General features: G+C 34.6%; 1 protein-coding gene across 1 annotated transcript in view; it reads left to right on the forward strand.

The window, feature by feature from the left end:
- Positions 1-15,651, forward strand: part of LOC149069522 (activating molecule in BECN1-regulated autophagy protein 1A-like) — a 34,397-nt gene extending 18,746 nt beyond the window's left edge. Inside the window, exons 10-16 of the mRNA XM_089250140.1 lie at positions 342-422; positions 3,426-4,328; positions 4,770-4,853; positions 5,962-6,245; positions 7,337-7,390; positions 7,520-7,662; positions 15,210-15,651. Coding sequence (XP_089106266.1) covers positions 342-422; positions 3,426-4,328; positions 4,770-4,853; positions 5,962-6,245; positions 7,337-7,390; positions 7,520-7,662; positions 15,210-15,426 — 1,766 coding nt within the window. The 3' untranslated portion in view covers positions 15,427-15,651. The remainder of the gene's footprint in view (positions 1-341; positions 423-3,425; positions 4,329-4,769; positions 4,854-5,961; positions 6,246-7,336; positions 7,391-7,519; positions 7,663-15,209) is intronic.
- Positions 15,652-19,125: the final 3,474 nt, after the last annotated feature.

The raw sequence follows: 19,125 nt of genomic DNA on the forward strand, positions 1-19,125 counted from the left end.
CACCGTACTCTGATTGGTTCCATATCTCTTTATTTGCATACGCATGCCTGTACCAGTTTTTTTGGCTCTTCATTTTAGTTACAAGATGTTGGAAATTCCATGAGCTAAAATTAATTATTTTATTATTGAGTTTTCAGAGCTTATGCTTTTTATTTAATTTTTAAGCAAGCGTGTTTGTGTCTATATATATAATATATATATAAATTGATTGATAGGGATTCACACATATTGAATTTCAAATGATCAGGAATTAAGATTATTTGTTGAACAAAAATTTATTGAGTTTTTGATCATGCCCATACTCAGTTTTTTATATCCAAAATTTATTTGTTCCCCCAAAGTTGCTGAAAGAAATGGAAGTAGTGGTGAAGATGCATCACACATCCGTGGCTCAGATTTGACTAATTGTCTTTGGCTAATTGGTAATGATATTGCTCTTTATTATGTGCATTTGCTCTTATTGCTGTTGTAATTCATGTTTTTGTGCTACCATAAAATTCAGAGTATTCCAGTATTCATTTAAATTTGTTGCAAATACCATTTCCATACAGTTTTACAACATGCATACAAAAAATTGAATTACAAAAACTTTATCTCTTGAATCATGATTATTATAAGCTGTATGCATTTTTTTTATTTGCTGCGATTGAAAATATTTGTTTATAACAGAGTTATAAGAAAAGCATCAATATCAACAATCTATAAAATATTATACCCACACTTTGAATTCAATATCACAATATCACACAATCTGTCAATACATGAATAATTACAGTGGTGCCTCGTTTATATGACATTCAAAAGGCCAAGTCAAAATGTCATAAATGTGTGAGTCAAATAACAGACTTTATTTTTAGAAATGATTTCTCCCCACAGCCATACATAATATTATAAAATTCAATGTGTTTCTTTAATTGCATCTCCAGTTCTGTAAATCCATATTTGAGAGGGAAAAAAATGAAATCATATTTAAAATCACTTAAGGAAATAAAAGTTAGCATAACATTTTACCTTTGGGATGTGACATTGAGTAAAATATTGCAACAAAATCTTCTCGACTTTTTTTTTTTCATCCTGGGCTCTTTCTCATTTTGTTTCTCTGCTTTATAATCTTTTTCAAAGTTGACACAGGGGTAAGCAGAAAAACTGTTTGGCAAGATTCAACTTTTCGTCATTAATTTGATATTCTTGTTGAATTCTTCAAAAGTATTTCCAGTTTTTTTTTAGAGAAAACACTTTTTGTTTTCTTGCCATTACAAAAAGACAGATTTCAGTCAGCCAACAAGCAAAGCACCACAGCGAAAGTAAATTCTGCTGGAAATGATAAAAAAAACTTGCTGCGTGTGTGTGTGTGTCTCTCTCTTATCAGCAGACCTTTACCCTCAAAATGCTTATAATGGACTTTATCTTACCCTCTGGAGATGAAACGCTAAAACATGTGGAGAAAAAATTGTGAAAGGACATGGCTGTCAAAACAATTGAAACCCGTTTATTTTTAGGCTCCCCATGTCTGCGCATTCTCAGAAGCAAGCAATAAACAGATCACTCAAGTGTCCACTCTATAGTTCGTTTCAGGTTAACTTTGCAGTGGAGAGAAAGGTAGAGAGTGTACTCCTCCGCCGCAAAATAAAGTTCCCATAAATCGGAGTTTTATGATGATCATTTATACAGAATATTTCAATTTTTTTTAATGATTTTGTGAAAAAGAAAGGAAAAATATCGTTTTGAACCGATGTTTCTTCGTTTGAAATTTTTAAATTAGAAAAAAATATTGGTTACTATTATCCAAAAATCTATTGCAACCACAACGACATTTTCGCGGTGTCCTAGAAATCGTCCATACCTTACCCAGGCAGCGCATCGATACATTGGTTAAGAGGCTTTTATTGCCATAGCAACGAGTGATGAGGTTCCCTCGTAGCTTCCTCTCCACTGCAAAGTTAACCTGAAACGGACTATAGATGGCAATCAGCCAGTCACTACTTCACCAAACACCAACTCTGGCCATATCATTATATTGCAATTTACTGCATGAGATAGATTGGAAATGAAGGTGCTGTCTATTGATGGTCACCTCAGGTTCATTAGGGGAAATTGTTGAAAGGTGGATTTGCGAATGTAGGATGCAAAGAACAACTCATGACTAGAGAATGAATTCATTGAACACATCTGAACATCAAACTTATATACAAACAAGCACCTTACAAGATAATTTGCATATTCAGTCACTTGATGTTACCAGTTCACAATAAAAATATCTTAGCTATAGCCTCCCTTGTATTTGAACCCAGGACTGCCATGACAGCAACCTTCATGATGGTAGACTAGCATCTTACCACCACGCCACTTGGGTGCTTGCAGCCAGCTCACTGGCTCTATTTTCATATGTGTCAGCTATCACCCTAAAATTTATGGCTTTTGCTGTGACAATCTGCACACATAGACAATACATTACACAAAAACAAACTTCACGTTAGATTCACAACACTTACACATGCATTTGGTGTATCAGTTAGTTTGAAATTCTGTAGAGAAATATGTGTGTGGTGAATGTAGGGTTAAGTACTAGTAGTAGTGACAATATGGAAGAAAGAACTGTTGCAGCTACTTTTTCACTGAATTCAAAAATTGTGTGCATTTGATGGATATAAATGCTTTTTTGAAAGATTCAGAGTTTGAGTTACAGTGAAAACATTGAATAATTGAGGTTTTACATCAAATAAATTGGTTATTTTAACATTGAAATATATAGGAACCAATTGTGACCAAAGCCAGATGTTGTATGAACGGGAAAGTGCTGTATAACTGAGCAACATAGAAATGAGGCTCCACTGTACCATCTAAATCACTTTTTTTTTGCGTCAATCATAATAAAATTTCATAATCTTGTTGGTTACATATAATTTGTTTGCATGACAGTCATAGGGAAATGGCACAAATGCTAGAAAACAAACAGGCAGACCATACAAATCAGTGTGGTCTATTAGAAAGTTGTTCAGTGTTCTCAATGACTGTTTGCTGAAACCATTGCTAAATTGTTTCAATAGTTGAGAGATGTTTGTATTCTAAGAAATAAGAATTGGATTTTTAGTTCTGAAGTTCCATGAAAAGTTCAGGCATAAAATATATTGCAGTCCAATATAAATGGGTGGGGGGGGGGGGGTAGTGATAGCATTATTATGGACAATAAGTGATTAAACTTTTGGAGCAAAATTCTGAACTCTACACTTTTCTGGTTTTACACAGCAAGAGTTTCACATTTTTTAATAATAACTGAGCTGAAATTTTTAAATTACTTTGTTCGTATTTTGTAGGCCACTAAAAGTCCAGTCAATTTTTTATTGTATTTTTTTCATGTTTCACGTATTTGTTTTTAATTTGAAAGCCTCATAATTCCCCCCCCCCCCATCTTCTTGATCTTATAGAAAAGAGCTTACAGCTTACTCAGCACCTGCAGAGAATTCTTCATGCTGATTACAGGCTCACACAACTCCATATGAATTCATCTCCTCAAGCTGGGACATCAAATTCATCGTCAGCATCTTTCAATGGAAGTCCAACCAGAAGAAGTTGCATCATTTGTGGCAATCAAAATGTGACTATATCAGTTGACTCCGATACAACTGCAGATGAATTGCACACAGCATGGCATCACTTGCGTGCTCATATAAGGCAAGAACTTAATGCAGTCACAGAAAGAGTCAGAAATGAGCAAGTTTCGGTGTCCTCTGCTATTAATGATAGCAGGCTTCTCAGATCACTAAATCGCATGGCTACAGAGGAAGCCAGTGGCATAGGAGTCAGGTCTTCAAGAGACCGCACTCTGGAGCTTTTTTCTAATCTGAGAAGTAGGGTAATCAACCTAGTCTTTGGTGAACAGCTTCCGTCTACGTCATCATCTTCTGAGGCAAATGCAATAAGTAATGACTCTGCTGCTAACATAGTAGAGGCTTCCAGGATATACCATGATATCCTAGAAAGGACTCCTTCTGAAAGTTCAGATGATGATGATCTTTCTAGTGGACGGCTGAGAGGACTTATACGAAATGAAATAATTGATATGATCTCATCCTCAGACGTGTCTCGCAATAGGTGGTTGAATTTGCAAAGGCAGCCAGGCACCGGTATGTCATCAAATTTGAGATCACAGCAATCTTTCGATCTCCCAGAGGTAAATATAGTTCCATCATCATCTGCGAGTGATGTTGACCCTTTGCCTATACATGAACGTCCACGATCTCCTCCATTACCGACCATCCTATCTGGTGCTGCTGACAACATTGTATCTTCTTGGTTCAACACGGTTTTCGATCCCAGTAATATAGTAGGTGAGTAAATGACTTCAAACCTTAAACTGTACAATCTCTAAAATCTCTCTTGACTTCAAAGATTCAAGCTAATCCAAAATCTGGACATTTTTTTCTCTCCAACAAACAGCTCTTACTGACTTCTATTGGTTTTGCTTCTCTATGGTGTCTTTTTGCTCTTTAGAATTTATAACAATGTATATAAAACATTTTTCTTCTCTTAGGTTTAATTCTCTTCAGTTTTGTACTGAAGAGAATAATACAAACCAAACTGGACACAGATGGTATTAGCCATCTGTGTTGATGTTTAATAATAGCAGTACTTCAAGGAACCAAAATTTTCTTCACTTATAAAGTTATCTTATCAAATATGTCTCAAAAACGAGGGAAATTAGTAGAAATTTGTCTTTTTCATTTTTCTTGATTTATATGCAATCGGTTACCGATTCTGATTCCTTGCAGGATCTCATGAAAGCGTTATGAATTATTCTCATAGAGTTCAGTCATGGGATTTCTCCAGATTTGAGGTGCCTGAAATCAGTAATAGTAAGTTTAATTTGTTCTTACAGCTCCTTTTGAATGATTTATTTCATGTACAATAAAAGTCTGATCTAACAATTACAGCTTGTAGTAATAATCTTACTATTACGGGTGATTTGCAATACACCACGAACAAACTGATGTTGCGATACTTATTATACAAGAGGCCTGTTGTACTTATAATAACACCTTTTCTACTACAGTGAGCTCGTATTGTAAAGGATTTGTACTGTATTTTATGATATAATATTATTATAGTCATAATTAATAATATTATAGTCATAATTAATTATAGTCATAATTAATAATATTATTAATTATGACTTTTTGTGATCTTATATAACTCCTTGTGTGATGTTCATTACCTTAAGTGTTAAGTAAGGTAACATTGCAATAAGTTTGTGATTGCTTGCCTTTTGATTGTGCTCATTTCAAACTTTCCCATATTTTCTGAACGAAATGCCTTCTTGATTAATCAATAAAGATCGTACAAATCCAATATAAAAACTAAAAAAAAAAATGCTGCTATTTAGACTGAGCACCAGATGTTTTGCAAAGGTATTTCAAATGGTCATTCAGTTCTGAATTAAAGCTTAATGGAAGGCGATCCAAAAGTCACTTAATTCGTTATAAAATATTTTATTTCTGAAATGCTACAAGGAAAAAGATAAACTAAACTTGTTCTAAGGAAGCAACATCTATATGGAGACAAACAAAAAAAACAAAATTTTTGTTAAAATATTGCTGCTACATATAATCAGAAATGTGAACCCCTTTCTTGTTAAGAAGCACAAATTATTTTTACCAGGTTTGTGGTCACTTGTTTCTAAGTTAAAATCATTCATTGAATCACTTTTTTAATTCAAACACCAAAATTTTCAGTGCACCAAATTCCAGTGTTGCTTTGACCGTATGAATGTAACTTGTTCAAAAGAGAATCAGCTTCATATGTAAAGAACACAGAATTAAGTTTCTGAATTTTCTCATTTTCATCGATGTTGGCCATATTTCTTATTATATATCTGTATATATCTTTTATCAACTATGTGTGTGTTGCTTCTTTCTGGTTCGATTTTTGTTGAATCTCATTACTCATATTTTAAATTAATTCCAGCCAAAGCTAATGTTGTGGTACGAAGATGTAAAATTCATAATGATGCAAGCATTGACATATCAAAAGATGGGGAATTACTGGTCGCTTTGGTTCCATCATCTGCTGGAAGTCTAGACACCATGATGTTTGCGATATATTCCTTGAACCCAAAAAATCTAGGTCATTGTTTGTATAACTGGTCGTTTGACTCCAATGCAATATCAGTCAGCTTCTCACCTCTTGGTCAGTATATTGTCATCGGATTGGCCTCTCCAAGATTATATTTGTCATCTTCTGAGAAGGAGGCAAGTTTATATTCATTGTAATAAAATTGTGTTTTGTAGACATGGAGACAGTTAAGACAAATTAAAATCGATAGAGATGATATTTTATTTATTATGAAATTATGTAGGGGCTACATGAATTAGATAAAGGTTTTAAAAACTGGCAGAATATCCTTACAGACCAACGGTTGTAGAACACTGGTCATTAATTGATACATTTATACTCCTCCCACCTTATAAAATATTATTTTAATTGTTTTTTTTTCTTTTTGCTAATCATGATTACGCACTAATTTGATTGCATACACCAGATTCACCAATAAATATCAATATCTGTGCAAATTATGACCTATTTTGTTCATAGATATTACTGTTTTCTTCCCCCTTCCCCTTCTTTTTATTTCTGTGTTTATGATTCTTTTAGGATCCCCTGATGGATTTTTCTTTATTTATATGTTTTAATAATAATGACGAAATTGAAATAGAAAAAAAGAATTGAAATTGAACATCATTACTGAATAGCCTAATATATATAGGGTGAATCCGACCTAGTCTGCCAAACAAGGTGGGGCGGGTGATAGACGAGCTCAAGTGGATCATGACACACCCCAACAACCCTGTCGTATCTCAAATTGTTTACAATTTTTAAAAATCAATACATCAATCATGAAATTCATGAAATAACTGAATTTTATGCCCTGTCACGGTAACATATACTTGCAGAAATACCCAACATTACCTAGGGATGATAGTTAGCATATCAATACCATTGATGGTTCTGACTAATGATGGTCATCAACTCAAGAATTGTGAGAGAGTGGTGCTTTTGCTTGTTATGGCAGCGGTTTGCAACCTGATTTCATTCGATTGATAACATAAACGATGGCAGTTTCGATGTATGTCCTTTACTGGGAAATATTTAATCAGTACCAGATTATTTTTCTTTTCCTTTGTAAAATATGAATATTGTAGGATAGTAATTATCTAGAATTTTCTCGGGAGATTTTATGCATTCTATCATAAACTACTCAGTTGTTTCAATAGAAAAATGAAGCCTAATTTTCAGTCGACATGTTTGTTTTATAAAATCTGACTTTGTTTTCCTTGTGCAGGCTGTTGCTCAGATCTTCAAACTGAAGTTCTCCGAAAACTCTTGTGAAGCTACAGTAAGTGGATGCTTTTCAATTCAGAAATTAGATTTTTGTGAAAATTTCAACCATATTTCTTTCTGTTGTTACAGAGAAAAAAAAACACCCAGTGTATTAACATATTTATATGCTTTCATTTTTATGTAGCATGTCCGTAGTTTGACCCAGCAAGGGACCGGCAACACTCACCATCCGGGAGTAAGTCTTAACTCGGTGCAATGGCTTCCACAGCCTGGCCAGGGTCTCATATATGGCACAAATCGAGGATGCCTCAGTATATGTAAACCTGTGTAAGTAAAATTTCTTGCAATCGGTGAACTATACACATGAATCAAATGAAAATGGAACAGGGGGTTATAATTTGATCAATTATTGTATGAATGTGGCAACAAATTTGTGTAGAAGTACAGTGGGAGGCCAGGAAGGCAACCCCTGCTCCAGAATGGGTGTGCCCCATGTGGTCATGCACATGATATTGTCTGCCAGATCATCCGGCAGGAAATTGGTTGTTTTTTTGTTTGCGGAATCCTTGCAAGTAAAGAAGAGCAGTGTTTGTTTTTTAGTGGCAGAAGAAGTTCGAGTTTGAGAAGTACATTGGTGTATAAAGTAGGGTTGTAAAAAACTCTGCCCGGGTGGGTTTTTCTAAAATACCTGTGTTTTTTGGGCAAAATGGGGAAAATTGAATTTTCTTTTTCCACAACCACAAAATATCTAATTTAAACATGTGTACATCTTACATTATGCTTAAATATATATTTTTAGTGCATGTTAAACAATGTATTTGATTAATAAAATTGGGAATAATAAAATAAGAGAATAATTGTTCACTTGCAGCCCATGCAGGATTTTTGGGCAAAATGGGAAGAAAATTGAATTTCCTTTTTCCAAAACTTCAAAATATGTAACTTAAACATGTATGTACAACAGGGCGGGTTGAACAAAAATGAAGTTTTATTTTCAAATTGCTAAAGTGCGGAAAAGTTGTCTCTTTTAATAAGAAGAAAAACAACATATAAACAATTTTTAAGATCAATTGATATCTTTCGGTCGCGCTTAGTACTCGAAGATTATGAAAATTGACAAAATTGAACATTTTTCTTAATTTTTTAATATTACTTAAAATTTGATGATCGACGTGCAAAAGTTTGTTATGCTTATTTTATGGTTTAATGAAGTAAAATAAATTAAAACATCATTCATATTTCAATGTTTATCGGTTGCGCAATGTGTTCGTAAAACTGGAATTGACCAAATTTTTGCAAGTTTCATTGTGCAAAAGTTAGACTTTAAACGTGAACATTCGGAAAAGAAACAATGGAAGAAACTGTAAACCAGTAAATCCTAGTCAATTTTGGTAACTATAATGTAAATTACACACTCTTCTACTTTGGATGGTTGATTGGATAGAGTGTAGGTGGAACTCGATGTGCAGCCACCTCTTCATGGTAAATTCTGGGTCATTTTGTTCTGACAAAGCATGCGAAGAGCTGCACAATGAAACTTGCAAAAATTTGGTCTATTCCAGTTTTTCAAACACATTGTGCGACCGATAAACATTGAAACATCAATGATGTTTTAATTTATTTTACTTTATTGAACCATAAAATAAGCATAAGAAACTTTTGCACATCGATCATCAAATTTTAAGTAATATTAAAAAAATTTAAGAAAAAATGTTCAATTTCTTCAATTTTCATAAACTTCAAGTATGATGCATGACTGCAAGATGTCAATCAATTTTAAATTTTTTTACGTCGTTTTTCTTTTTATTAAAGGAGGCTACTTTTCTGCACTATAGCGATTTGCAAATAAAATATTTTCTTCGACCCACTCTAATGCACATCCTTTATGTGTAGGCCTACATCTTATGTCTAAATATACATTTTTGGTGAATGTTAAACTATGTATTTGATCAATAAAATTGACCATGATTATAAGTAAGGGAAAAATTGTTCACACACAAACACACCAACTTCTGTGTAATTGTATCTGAACCTTGAGTTATATGCAGAACTGTAGCAAGAATATTGTTTGTGGTAAAACAAATGAATTTGGAGATAATGAAAATTCTGAGCAATCAGAATGGTGCCCGAATTTTTTTTTCTCCAAATTTTTCAAACCCCGCAGGAAATGTATCCAAAAGTGTCCTGATATGTCAAAAATAAAACCTTTTAGCTATGTAACCAGAACCATAGTTTTTTTTTTTTTAAATCGAACCCAAACTTTCAGGAGCTAAAGTCTCATGCTTCTCTTTTTCTTAAATTCCTCACTGTTAAAGAATATCCCTACTTCATTAAATTAAATTCTGAAATATTTTTAAAGGAGCAGTGATAATTAGAAAATGATCTGGCTAAGAGGAGGAAATAAGTCATTCTGAGGATTCATTACTCTGGAGGTGTTTTCCACTTGTCCAAATTAGCCATTTTTGGGAACTTAAAACTACAGAATAACTTGAATTATCATTAAACATAAATGTCAATAACATTATTATATATTAATATCACTTTATACAAGAAACCTATCATGTATAGCAACAGACCTACAGAATGCCTTCACCTGGCTGACGATTTTAACAGGCAAATTTTCTGGGTCGGGCTTATATTATGAGCATCTTGAAAAATCAAGCTAAGGCTTATTTTCTGCTTAGGTGTTATTTTCATAAGAAAAACTATACTTTTTGTTCTGTTTCAATTGAAGATGTTCGTTGCCAATGTTCAATTCAAGAATCTCAGTTATTTTCTTTTCATTATGAGATAATGTTATTTTTGTCTCTTGATATTTCAGTTATGGAAGTCTGATTTACCTGTATAAAACTTATAAAAAAGTAATGCAAAAACATGTAAATATTTTTTGAATGAAAATTCAGTTTACATACATTGGTTTACTTCTTCACAGATGCTTCAATTTATTTATACAAGGATTTGTGTGTGTGTATGTGTGTGTGTGAAAAATTATTGTGTATTATAAATAAATTTCTGTAGGTATGCTTATCACATATATCAGGTATATTTTTCAAACTAAGGTCCATGGTTACAATTTTCTATTTGGGATTTCTTGTAACATATTTTAATATGTGAATCTCATACCTAAATGCTTACATAAAAAAGGTAGAAGAATTATAAAAAAAAGGGTGTTTGTGATTCTAAGAAATTATTTATTATCACATTTTTGTTCCTAAAAAATCATTAAAAAATATTTCAAAATATACATATTCTAAACACTGCACTATGCAGCAATTTTTGGAATACATAAACTAAGCTCAAACTAAAATTTTAACCTGAAAGCAACACGTTTTTTTCGAAAACAAACAATATTCCCTAAAATAAATCCATTAGGCCCGGGGGGGGGGGGGATGGGTATTTACCCGGGGAGCAAATTTGACAACCCTGGTATAAAGAATGTCCACAATTAGAACACCATTGTATACTACTGCTGATAATATCAAAATTTCATTTTCCATCTGGTCACTTTTAAAATATTCAAATTTTTTAAAATAATTCAGTCACTATTCTCACTAGTTTTGTGTAGGGTTGGGTTTTTTTGACATGTCAAGCACAAAAACTGATTTAAACTATCGGAAAACTAAATGAATGAATGCTTTTGGGTAATATTTTGAATACAATTGTTATGATCAAAGTCATAACATACTTTATGTAAATTGTATTATTATAGTTCTAGATAGATATATTGTATATAAAGTGTAGGTGTTTTTCTTTTTTTTTTCCTCGGCTGGTGAAGGGGAATTATCTCACAGATTGTGAGAACGGAAGTTTGCCCACATGGCCCCCTCGGACATTCCTTAGATGGACGAGGTCCACTTTCACTTTGAAGGGGTCGGGTGGTCTAAGTTCGTGGAAACTTTCCGTGACGTATCTCATCCAACATGCTGATTGGCCCAAAGTCCCACTCCAGGAGCACTATCTTGTGAGTTTCGCTTCTCTCAGGGCAATTCTTGATGAGTATGTCAAGGTGTTAAGATGTAGGAAATTAATACTTGAGCACGACTTTGATTTCCGTGCTTGTGGTGTGTGTGTGAATTGTAATGGAGTAGTTGAAAAGATGGGTATCATTGTAATCGTTTGTTCTTTATATATATATAGTGATTATGTAACCAAGGAGTCAAGTAATTCTTCTTTTTTTTCACAACGCACTTGTCCTATTCATGAAGTAAATGTAAAGCTTTAAATTCTAATCGGTTTGATTCCTTTCTTGAAGTTTCTGTTTAATTCTTTTGATATTTTAAGTAACGAGTATATATGTAACACAATCTATATGTATAAAATTGATTTTCTGTCTGTCTGCGTGCGTGCTCTATACAAATCTACAATTTTAGATCGATTGTCACTAAATTTTGCATATATACCAAATGGGACCCGGCTTGAACGATAGGCTACTTTAAAATTTCATCAGAGCAGGACTAATGCCCCAAATGGGCAAAAAACTGTTGAGTAACAATGGTTTTTGGGCCTCAACAATCACTTTGGGAACGTTTACTTTGGCTACCGTGGTTCCCTAGCAGTGCGTTTCAGATATGTATATATGTCTTTACAATGGTTTGTCACTCCTTTAACGCTGCCAGTATATGCATAATAGTTTATGCCTTTATAATGGGTGGCCACATTTTCAATACTCCCAGTAATGAGACTTTTTGGATAGACGTCATAATCATCATCAGCATCGCTTTGAGGGTCAGGAAAAGGGTTATCCTCATAGAAATCAGTGTTAAAATTGCCGATTTTACTGTAGAAATGTGGAAATTTGGTGGGGTTTTCTGTCACATCAATAATTTTGAAAATTGTATAGAATTCTTTTTTTCGAAATATTGAGTTTTCGCTTAGAGATATTCAAAGCCCAGGAGATTAAAATATGAAGTAATTAGCCGGACCTACTTTTGAGTTGGATATTCATACAATAACATTGATTTCAACTTCTTACTTATATCTTCTCAAGCATGAAAATTAATGTCTCCGTATTGTCTTTTGATATTCAACTGCATAAATTCATATAGTTTACGATGTTTTAAAATTAATTATGGCCCCGTAAATTCCATCCAAGAAATTCCACAGCTTTAACTAAGCATTTTTGAAGCAGAAACAGGCAGATGACTTTGAAGTTCATGGGAGGGAAGGGAATCGAAATACTTAGTGCCCCTTAAAAAAAAGGGAAAAAAATATATTCATTTCTACCCTTCTTTAAATCTAAATTTGTTTATTAGACATGGTTTGCATGTCCCTCAAAGAAAGAAGGAGATATCACGTGATCCAAAAAGCCTCTTTAAAGAAAACCCAGGCAGTACCAGGTATTATATCTGGTGGTAGTAGGTATATATAACATGATGAGAAACTTACTTTTTTTGGATATTAGGTTTTATTTTTTAACACTAATTCATTACAATAACAAAAACAAAATATTAATTTTTTTTTTAGGAATTTTGAATTTTTTGACATACAAAGCATCTAGAACAGATAATTAGTTATGTAATTTTAAGGTCCATTTTATCTGAACTACTGATTACCCGTGTTCAATTTACTAAGGGAAATAGAGCTGTTTATTCAAAATATGTGTGATACAGGATCACAGGGTTAGATTTTTGATCTGAGAAATGAACAGTATTGAAACAGTCAAAACTTGGTGTCAATGTTGTCAAATTGTTTCTTTAACTCAATAGATATGTTAAATACTAGAAAAACTTTTATGGGTTAAATGTTTCATATTTTAAAGTATAATTATTGTGAATATAAAATATCTATTTTGATATTTTAAATTTTCTTATCTGCCCAAATTTTATTCAATATAAAAATTCTGGCACAGCACCTGTTAATATGTTAATTAGACTCATTTATTCTCATCTAAATCATTTCTAATCAAAGCTGAGCTGGAAGTACTTGATACCCAAAGCATTGTTTTGCACGTTTAGATACAGTTTCAATTGGAAACTATTTCATTGTATTAATGCTGTTGAATATATCTTATCATCACAATCAAACTTATTCATTCTTAGTAGCCACTGTGGTGGTTGAGTGATCATGGTGACGGACTCGCAGCGCGAGGATCCGGGTTCAACCCCCATCATCGCTGCAGTGGTGGTTGGCTGAAGTTGGTTTTCTGTGGTTCCCAACTTCGAGGTGTGAATGAGAGCCAATCTCCACATTAAAATGTCTCGCGGCAGAGAGTAACAGGCCTACAATGTTACACTTATTCATTCATTACACTTCACTCACTATGACTCGAGAAAAACTTTAAACTAAAAATTTGATTGCAGGTGGCAGCACTACACAGAAACAAACTTCAGGGAAGGTTCACTATACGTACACACACATTCCAACATGTACTAATTCGTTAGAAGTTCCGCAGAGGAATATGGACGAGGTGCATGTCTGGTTTAGTAGCAGTCATTCTTACTTTTGCACTAAGAATAAGTTACAGGAGTTTCTCATAAGTTAGAGGCGGCATAATACACAAGCCAGAACTGCAACATTGAAGGACATTCTAATCCTACAATTTTGTATATCGATTGCTAGATATATTTTAATGTTATGCGCACAATAAGGGTATTGCTTTAAGTGATTATCTAGATAAATTTAATAACAGAAATCAACTCTCCATATATAGTGTAAAATATTTTTTTAAACACCTTTCTGTTATGAAAACAGTACAGCAAATGGTTTATATCAATACACATATATAAGCAGTTAAAGAGGTTTTGGAAAGAATCATTTTGAATTGAGGAATATCAAACTGTTCCACAGTTTTTCCCTTGCTTTTGTATCATGCTCTATCTATTTAAATTGTATATTTTACTGGAAAAATACACATATATTGTCCGAAATAATTCTGTAGAGAGCAGAAAATATTATTTTTTCCAATCATATTACTTATTTATTCTTTGTATAACTGTGACTTTAAACATTACATCCAATCAGTGTGTGTATTTTCAATGGGAATTGTTATATTGAATAGCAATATTTGAGATTTTTGACAGAGGGCTTTTGATGTGACAGTTTAAACCATGGGTTCTTAACCTATTAGTCACGACCCCAACTTGGGTCGCAGGGGCTTCCGAGAGAGGTCGTTCACATCCACCAACAGTCAAGGGCTCGTGAACTATGGGTCCCAACCCAAACATTATTCGCAGGGGCTTCCGAGATGGCTCATTCACATCCACCAACAGTCAAGGGCTCGTGAACTATGGGTCCCAACCCAAACATTATTCACAGGGGCTTCCGAGATGACTCGTACAAATCTATTTACAGCCAGGGAGTAGTGAGCTAAGGGTTAGGGGCTCTTAACCTATGGGTTGTGACCCCAAACATGGGTTTCCAAGTTGGGTCATACACAGCCACCAACAGTCAAGGCTCTTGAGCTATGGGTCACATCCCAAACGTAATTCGCAGGGGATTCCAAGATCTGTCGTATAAACCCACTTATAGCAAGGATTCTCGAGCTATGGGTCACGACCCAAACTTTATTTGCAGCAGCTTCTGAAATGAGTCGTGTAAATCCACTTAGTAGTCTTGTTATAAAAGCTCTTATTGCTTCATCGATTTCACTAATTTTGAAAAGCATACAGTCCCATGGGTCACGAAACAAATCTTGTTATTGATTTTGGGTTGCACTACTGAAAAGGGCTAAACCAGAACCCGTGGTTTAAACTGTCACATAAAACCTGCCAACCCTGGTTTTAAGGCTGTGAACCATGCTGAGCCCTGCTATTTTTTTAGATTATGTCGACCACTTCTTTTGCACAGGGTTATGTCTTTAAAGTATAAATGCATCCATAATGTATTAAATTACATTATTTTTTAACGCATTATTTGTTTCTTGTATTTTATGACAGAGCTCCTATGACAAAAAATTCCTACAAAAACCTAAAAACCAGTCGAATTTATGAAGTCGACACATTGGCCCGTGATATCAGTAACCGGAGGAGACATATTATGACACTCCAGCGAATGTTTCGTGTTGCTACCCACACTATTGAACGAGGTACTCAGACAACAGGAACACAGACTCTCGGTGCGGAAGGTAGTAGTTCCGGCAGTGCAAGTAGATAAAATGATTATGATAGTTATGTAGGCCAGTGAGCAAGCGAGCAGGAAGCAAGCTGACAGGCTCTGCTTCTTTTTTTTTTAATGTTTATCTTTCGTTTAATATGTATGTAGTTGTGTGACTAGTAATGGAATCTCTGTATCTTATATGAGAAATACTAATAACTTGTCCGTTTGTGGTGGTGCTTTTGTTTTTTCTTTCGAAATTAAATGTGTATTTTCTAATATGTATGATTTTTTGATGTGTTAGTTCGAATGGGATGAGAAAAAAAAATTAAATTGCCATATTCTCCTGTATTTTACTGCAAGCTCGGAAATTTGAGTCACAAATTCCAGAAAATTCTTTAAATATCTAGACCAGAGTTGGGTTTTTGACACAAGTGTCAAAAAATGGTTTATACGGTCAAAAACTTGAATGACTGGAAATTATCCGGAACACTATTACACTTTTCAATTTTAGTTTCCGTTTTCAAAAACCAGTGGCGTTGATCGTCATTGTGTCAAATCCCAATGTTGCGTAAAAAAATATTCATTCCGCGAGTAAAAAAGCAAGTCAGCGCAATTAACAAATTCTAATACAGTAACTTTGCCGAATGACAAGTTAAATCGCTAATGTCGCTAAATAACGAGTGTTGAATCGCCAAACATCGTGTTGATTCTTCCGAAATTTTCTCCCGTTGTGCAACAATTTCTTTCTGAATATAGAAAATTTTTAGCCCGTTTAAACTGCTGCTGTTCCAGACATCAAATAGTGCCCTCAGTAAGCAAAAAGTGTGTCATCTTAGATAGACTGGTGTGAAAAATTTGTCAAGAAAATGTGGCTGGTTTTTTTTTATTTTTATCCCAATACTGTTGCTCAAATATTGTTGCTTTAATTCAGTTTCCCAAACTTTTTGCTCCATCTGCCCCTTCTTCAGAAATATTTTTCTCTCACAGCCCCCTAACTCAAGCGAACCCATAGGATCCAATGTTATATTCGCAGCCGGGAGTCAAGGGGGCCTGTGGGATGAACTTTTTTATTTTTTTTCCTTTCAGATGTCCCATAAGGGAAAACAGGCCATTTTAACATCAGTCGTATTAATTTGTATGCATATCAACGGATATCTTGAACTAAGTATTTCTATTCTTTTTATTGCAATTGTTTTTTTGGTTTTTTTGGTGGGCGTGGTAGCCCAGATCTATAAGATACTCGCCTAAAGTACCAAAGGATGTTTAAAGGTGGCGCGAGTTCGATACCCGGTTCGTCTTTGTCAGAAAACTTTCCGGACACAGGGGTACAACTGAAGCGGCGACATGACAGCATGAATGAATGAACGCCAGAACTTTGCCACTGGACTTATCCCGTTGCCGAGATCTCTTCCAGCCCAGCTTCGTGGAAGAGTCTGGAACACTTTATTTTGTGTCAAAAAAAAGAAGAAAAACACAAAATTTTTACAACATATTTTCCCCGGACAATTGGGTACTGTCATGATTAACAAATTTTGTGGTGATTACAGACGAGATGGTATTAAGAGTTGGAGAAGTTACGGGGTTTAGTTAAGATGAATGTACACATATTAGGATGGGGGTATGTTTTAAAAGCAATTGAGACAACCCCCCCCCCCCCATCCATCTCATATGTTATCTTACACTTGCCATATTATATACACAGTATACAAAAAGAAAAAGAAATGAGAATCTTATTGTGAAATAAAATATATATATATCCATCGGAGCGAGTCATCTCTCGCTTAACACCTTATTGGTGAGCAAATGGGTTTGATAACTTGCGGACTAGAAGCCAGCATCAGTTTTATTGGGTTGAGTTCACTCGCTCCGGTGGATTTAACGAAAATATACAAAATAGAAGTATTGTGTGGGGAAATATATACAATTAGGGGGGATCACCCGCGGCATCTTGCTTAGCACCTTATTCCGTGAGCAACATGAATACGACAATATGAGTACGCACGTGTGTTGTGGGAATGAAATGCATGAAGAACTTGAATAGAGGAAAGAGAAATACACATATACACACATTTATATATATTTATATTATTTATACATACATTATAATTGAAGTTATGGGTCGACCAATCAGAAAATGACCTGGAGTTGTCAAATTCTGAGGGCAAAGGTGTTAGTGGCCTTAGTTGAGAACCCCTTTAATTTCTGAGATGACAGTAAGAAATTCTTCGAGGATAAGGTTTGCATTGCCAACAATTCTCTTCAGGTGAAATTTGAACGACTTCACACGTGCTTCCCAAAGGCCCCCGAAATTGGGTGATCTGGAGGGAATGAACCTCCAGTCAATTTTCTCGTTTGTTAGGTAAGTGGATAATGCCTCATCGGGATTTTTCATGAGATTTTTCAGTTCAGCATTTGCACCCACAAAGTTTTTGGCGTTATCTGTGGAGCATTTTCCTCTCCTACTGAAAAACGTTTCAAGCTGGCTATGAATGATTGGGACGTTAAATCAGTTAAAAAATTGATCAAATACTTTCCCCAATACAGCTTAGGTGTAAGGCCGTCTTAACAGCAACATGGGCCTCCAGGCCAGGTAAGAATTGTATGCGCAGGATGTTAAAAAGTGCACAGTGTGCGAAAGCATGTGAGTGACCAAAAGAGTGACTTAGAGAATATGAAAACATCTAAGTGACGTAGACAGCATGTGAATGACCGCAAGAAAGAATAAACTAGACAGTGTTTGAGCATGTGAATAACCAAAACACAGTGCCGTCTTAACGCATGGGCCCACCCGAGCACGGTCCGGGATGCCTCAACTGAAGAGGGGCCTCAGAAACATGAGAAGCAGTTAAATTTTTCGAGAATTTTCCAGGTAGGGGCCTCAGAAAAATCACTTGGCCAGGAGACCCATGATGCCATAAGACGGCTCTGCCAAAACAAACGGAGGGTATGCAACTAAAAGTGGGGACCATATCAGTGAAAGAAACAGGTTAGTGAGCAACCAAAAGAGTGACCTAGAGGGTGTGTGAATGGCCAGGTCAGTGAGGCACAAAAAAGAATGAACTAGTGAGCGGCAGATGAAAAGAAAGACTCAGAAAGTGTGATAAGTGACAAAAAGAGCGACTTACAGACAGTCATAGTCACGAGAATAAGGCTAAGCGGGCTTCAGCCTAATGAGTTGCAAATACAATTAGAATAGAATAGGTAAAGGATGACAAAAAAACCATAAATCCGCCTCTATTTGCATTTTTCTTTCCTCCACAGCAATTATTGATGTCCTGTTTTTGTTTCGATAATGTATGGTCAGTTGATATATGAACGATCCTCAGCGCAGCCAGACGATGAAATTGTGAAACTTCAACTTCAGTATTTCACAGGGCTTCAACTGCCAGGGCCAATAGTGAAACTTGCTTGAAAACGTGCCTTATCTCTTCATCAGCAAACTGTAACTGTTTGGTTGACCTTGCTGCTATATGTATTGAGCTACTGAAAAATGCAAAGAACATCTAACGCGTGAAAAATAAGTCGTAGCTTTTTTTAATGCATTACTAAGTTGAAAGTAAATAGTGGTTAACATTTTTTCTTAATTAGATGTAAAATTGTAAAGTGTTGAAAAAAATTTTGTTTCTGTAAGAAATATTAAAATACAATTATATCATCGTTAAATTTGATTGTCAGTATCAATGACAATAAAAGTCCTTCAATTAAAAGTTATTAATATTTATTTAAATAATAAATTGCGGTTAAAATTCAATATCG

Source organism: Pholcus phalangioides, unplaced genomic scaffold, assembly GCF_987345545.1.
Source record: "Pholcus phalangioides strain wild (caught in Gottingen) unplaced genomic scaffold, Ppha-v1.0 ptg000022l_1, whole genome shotgun sequence".
In the NCBI taxonomy this organism is placed as follows: Eukaryota; Metazoa; Arthropoda; class Arachnida; order Araneae; family Pholcidae; genus Pholcus; species Pholcus phalangioides.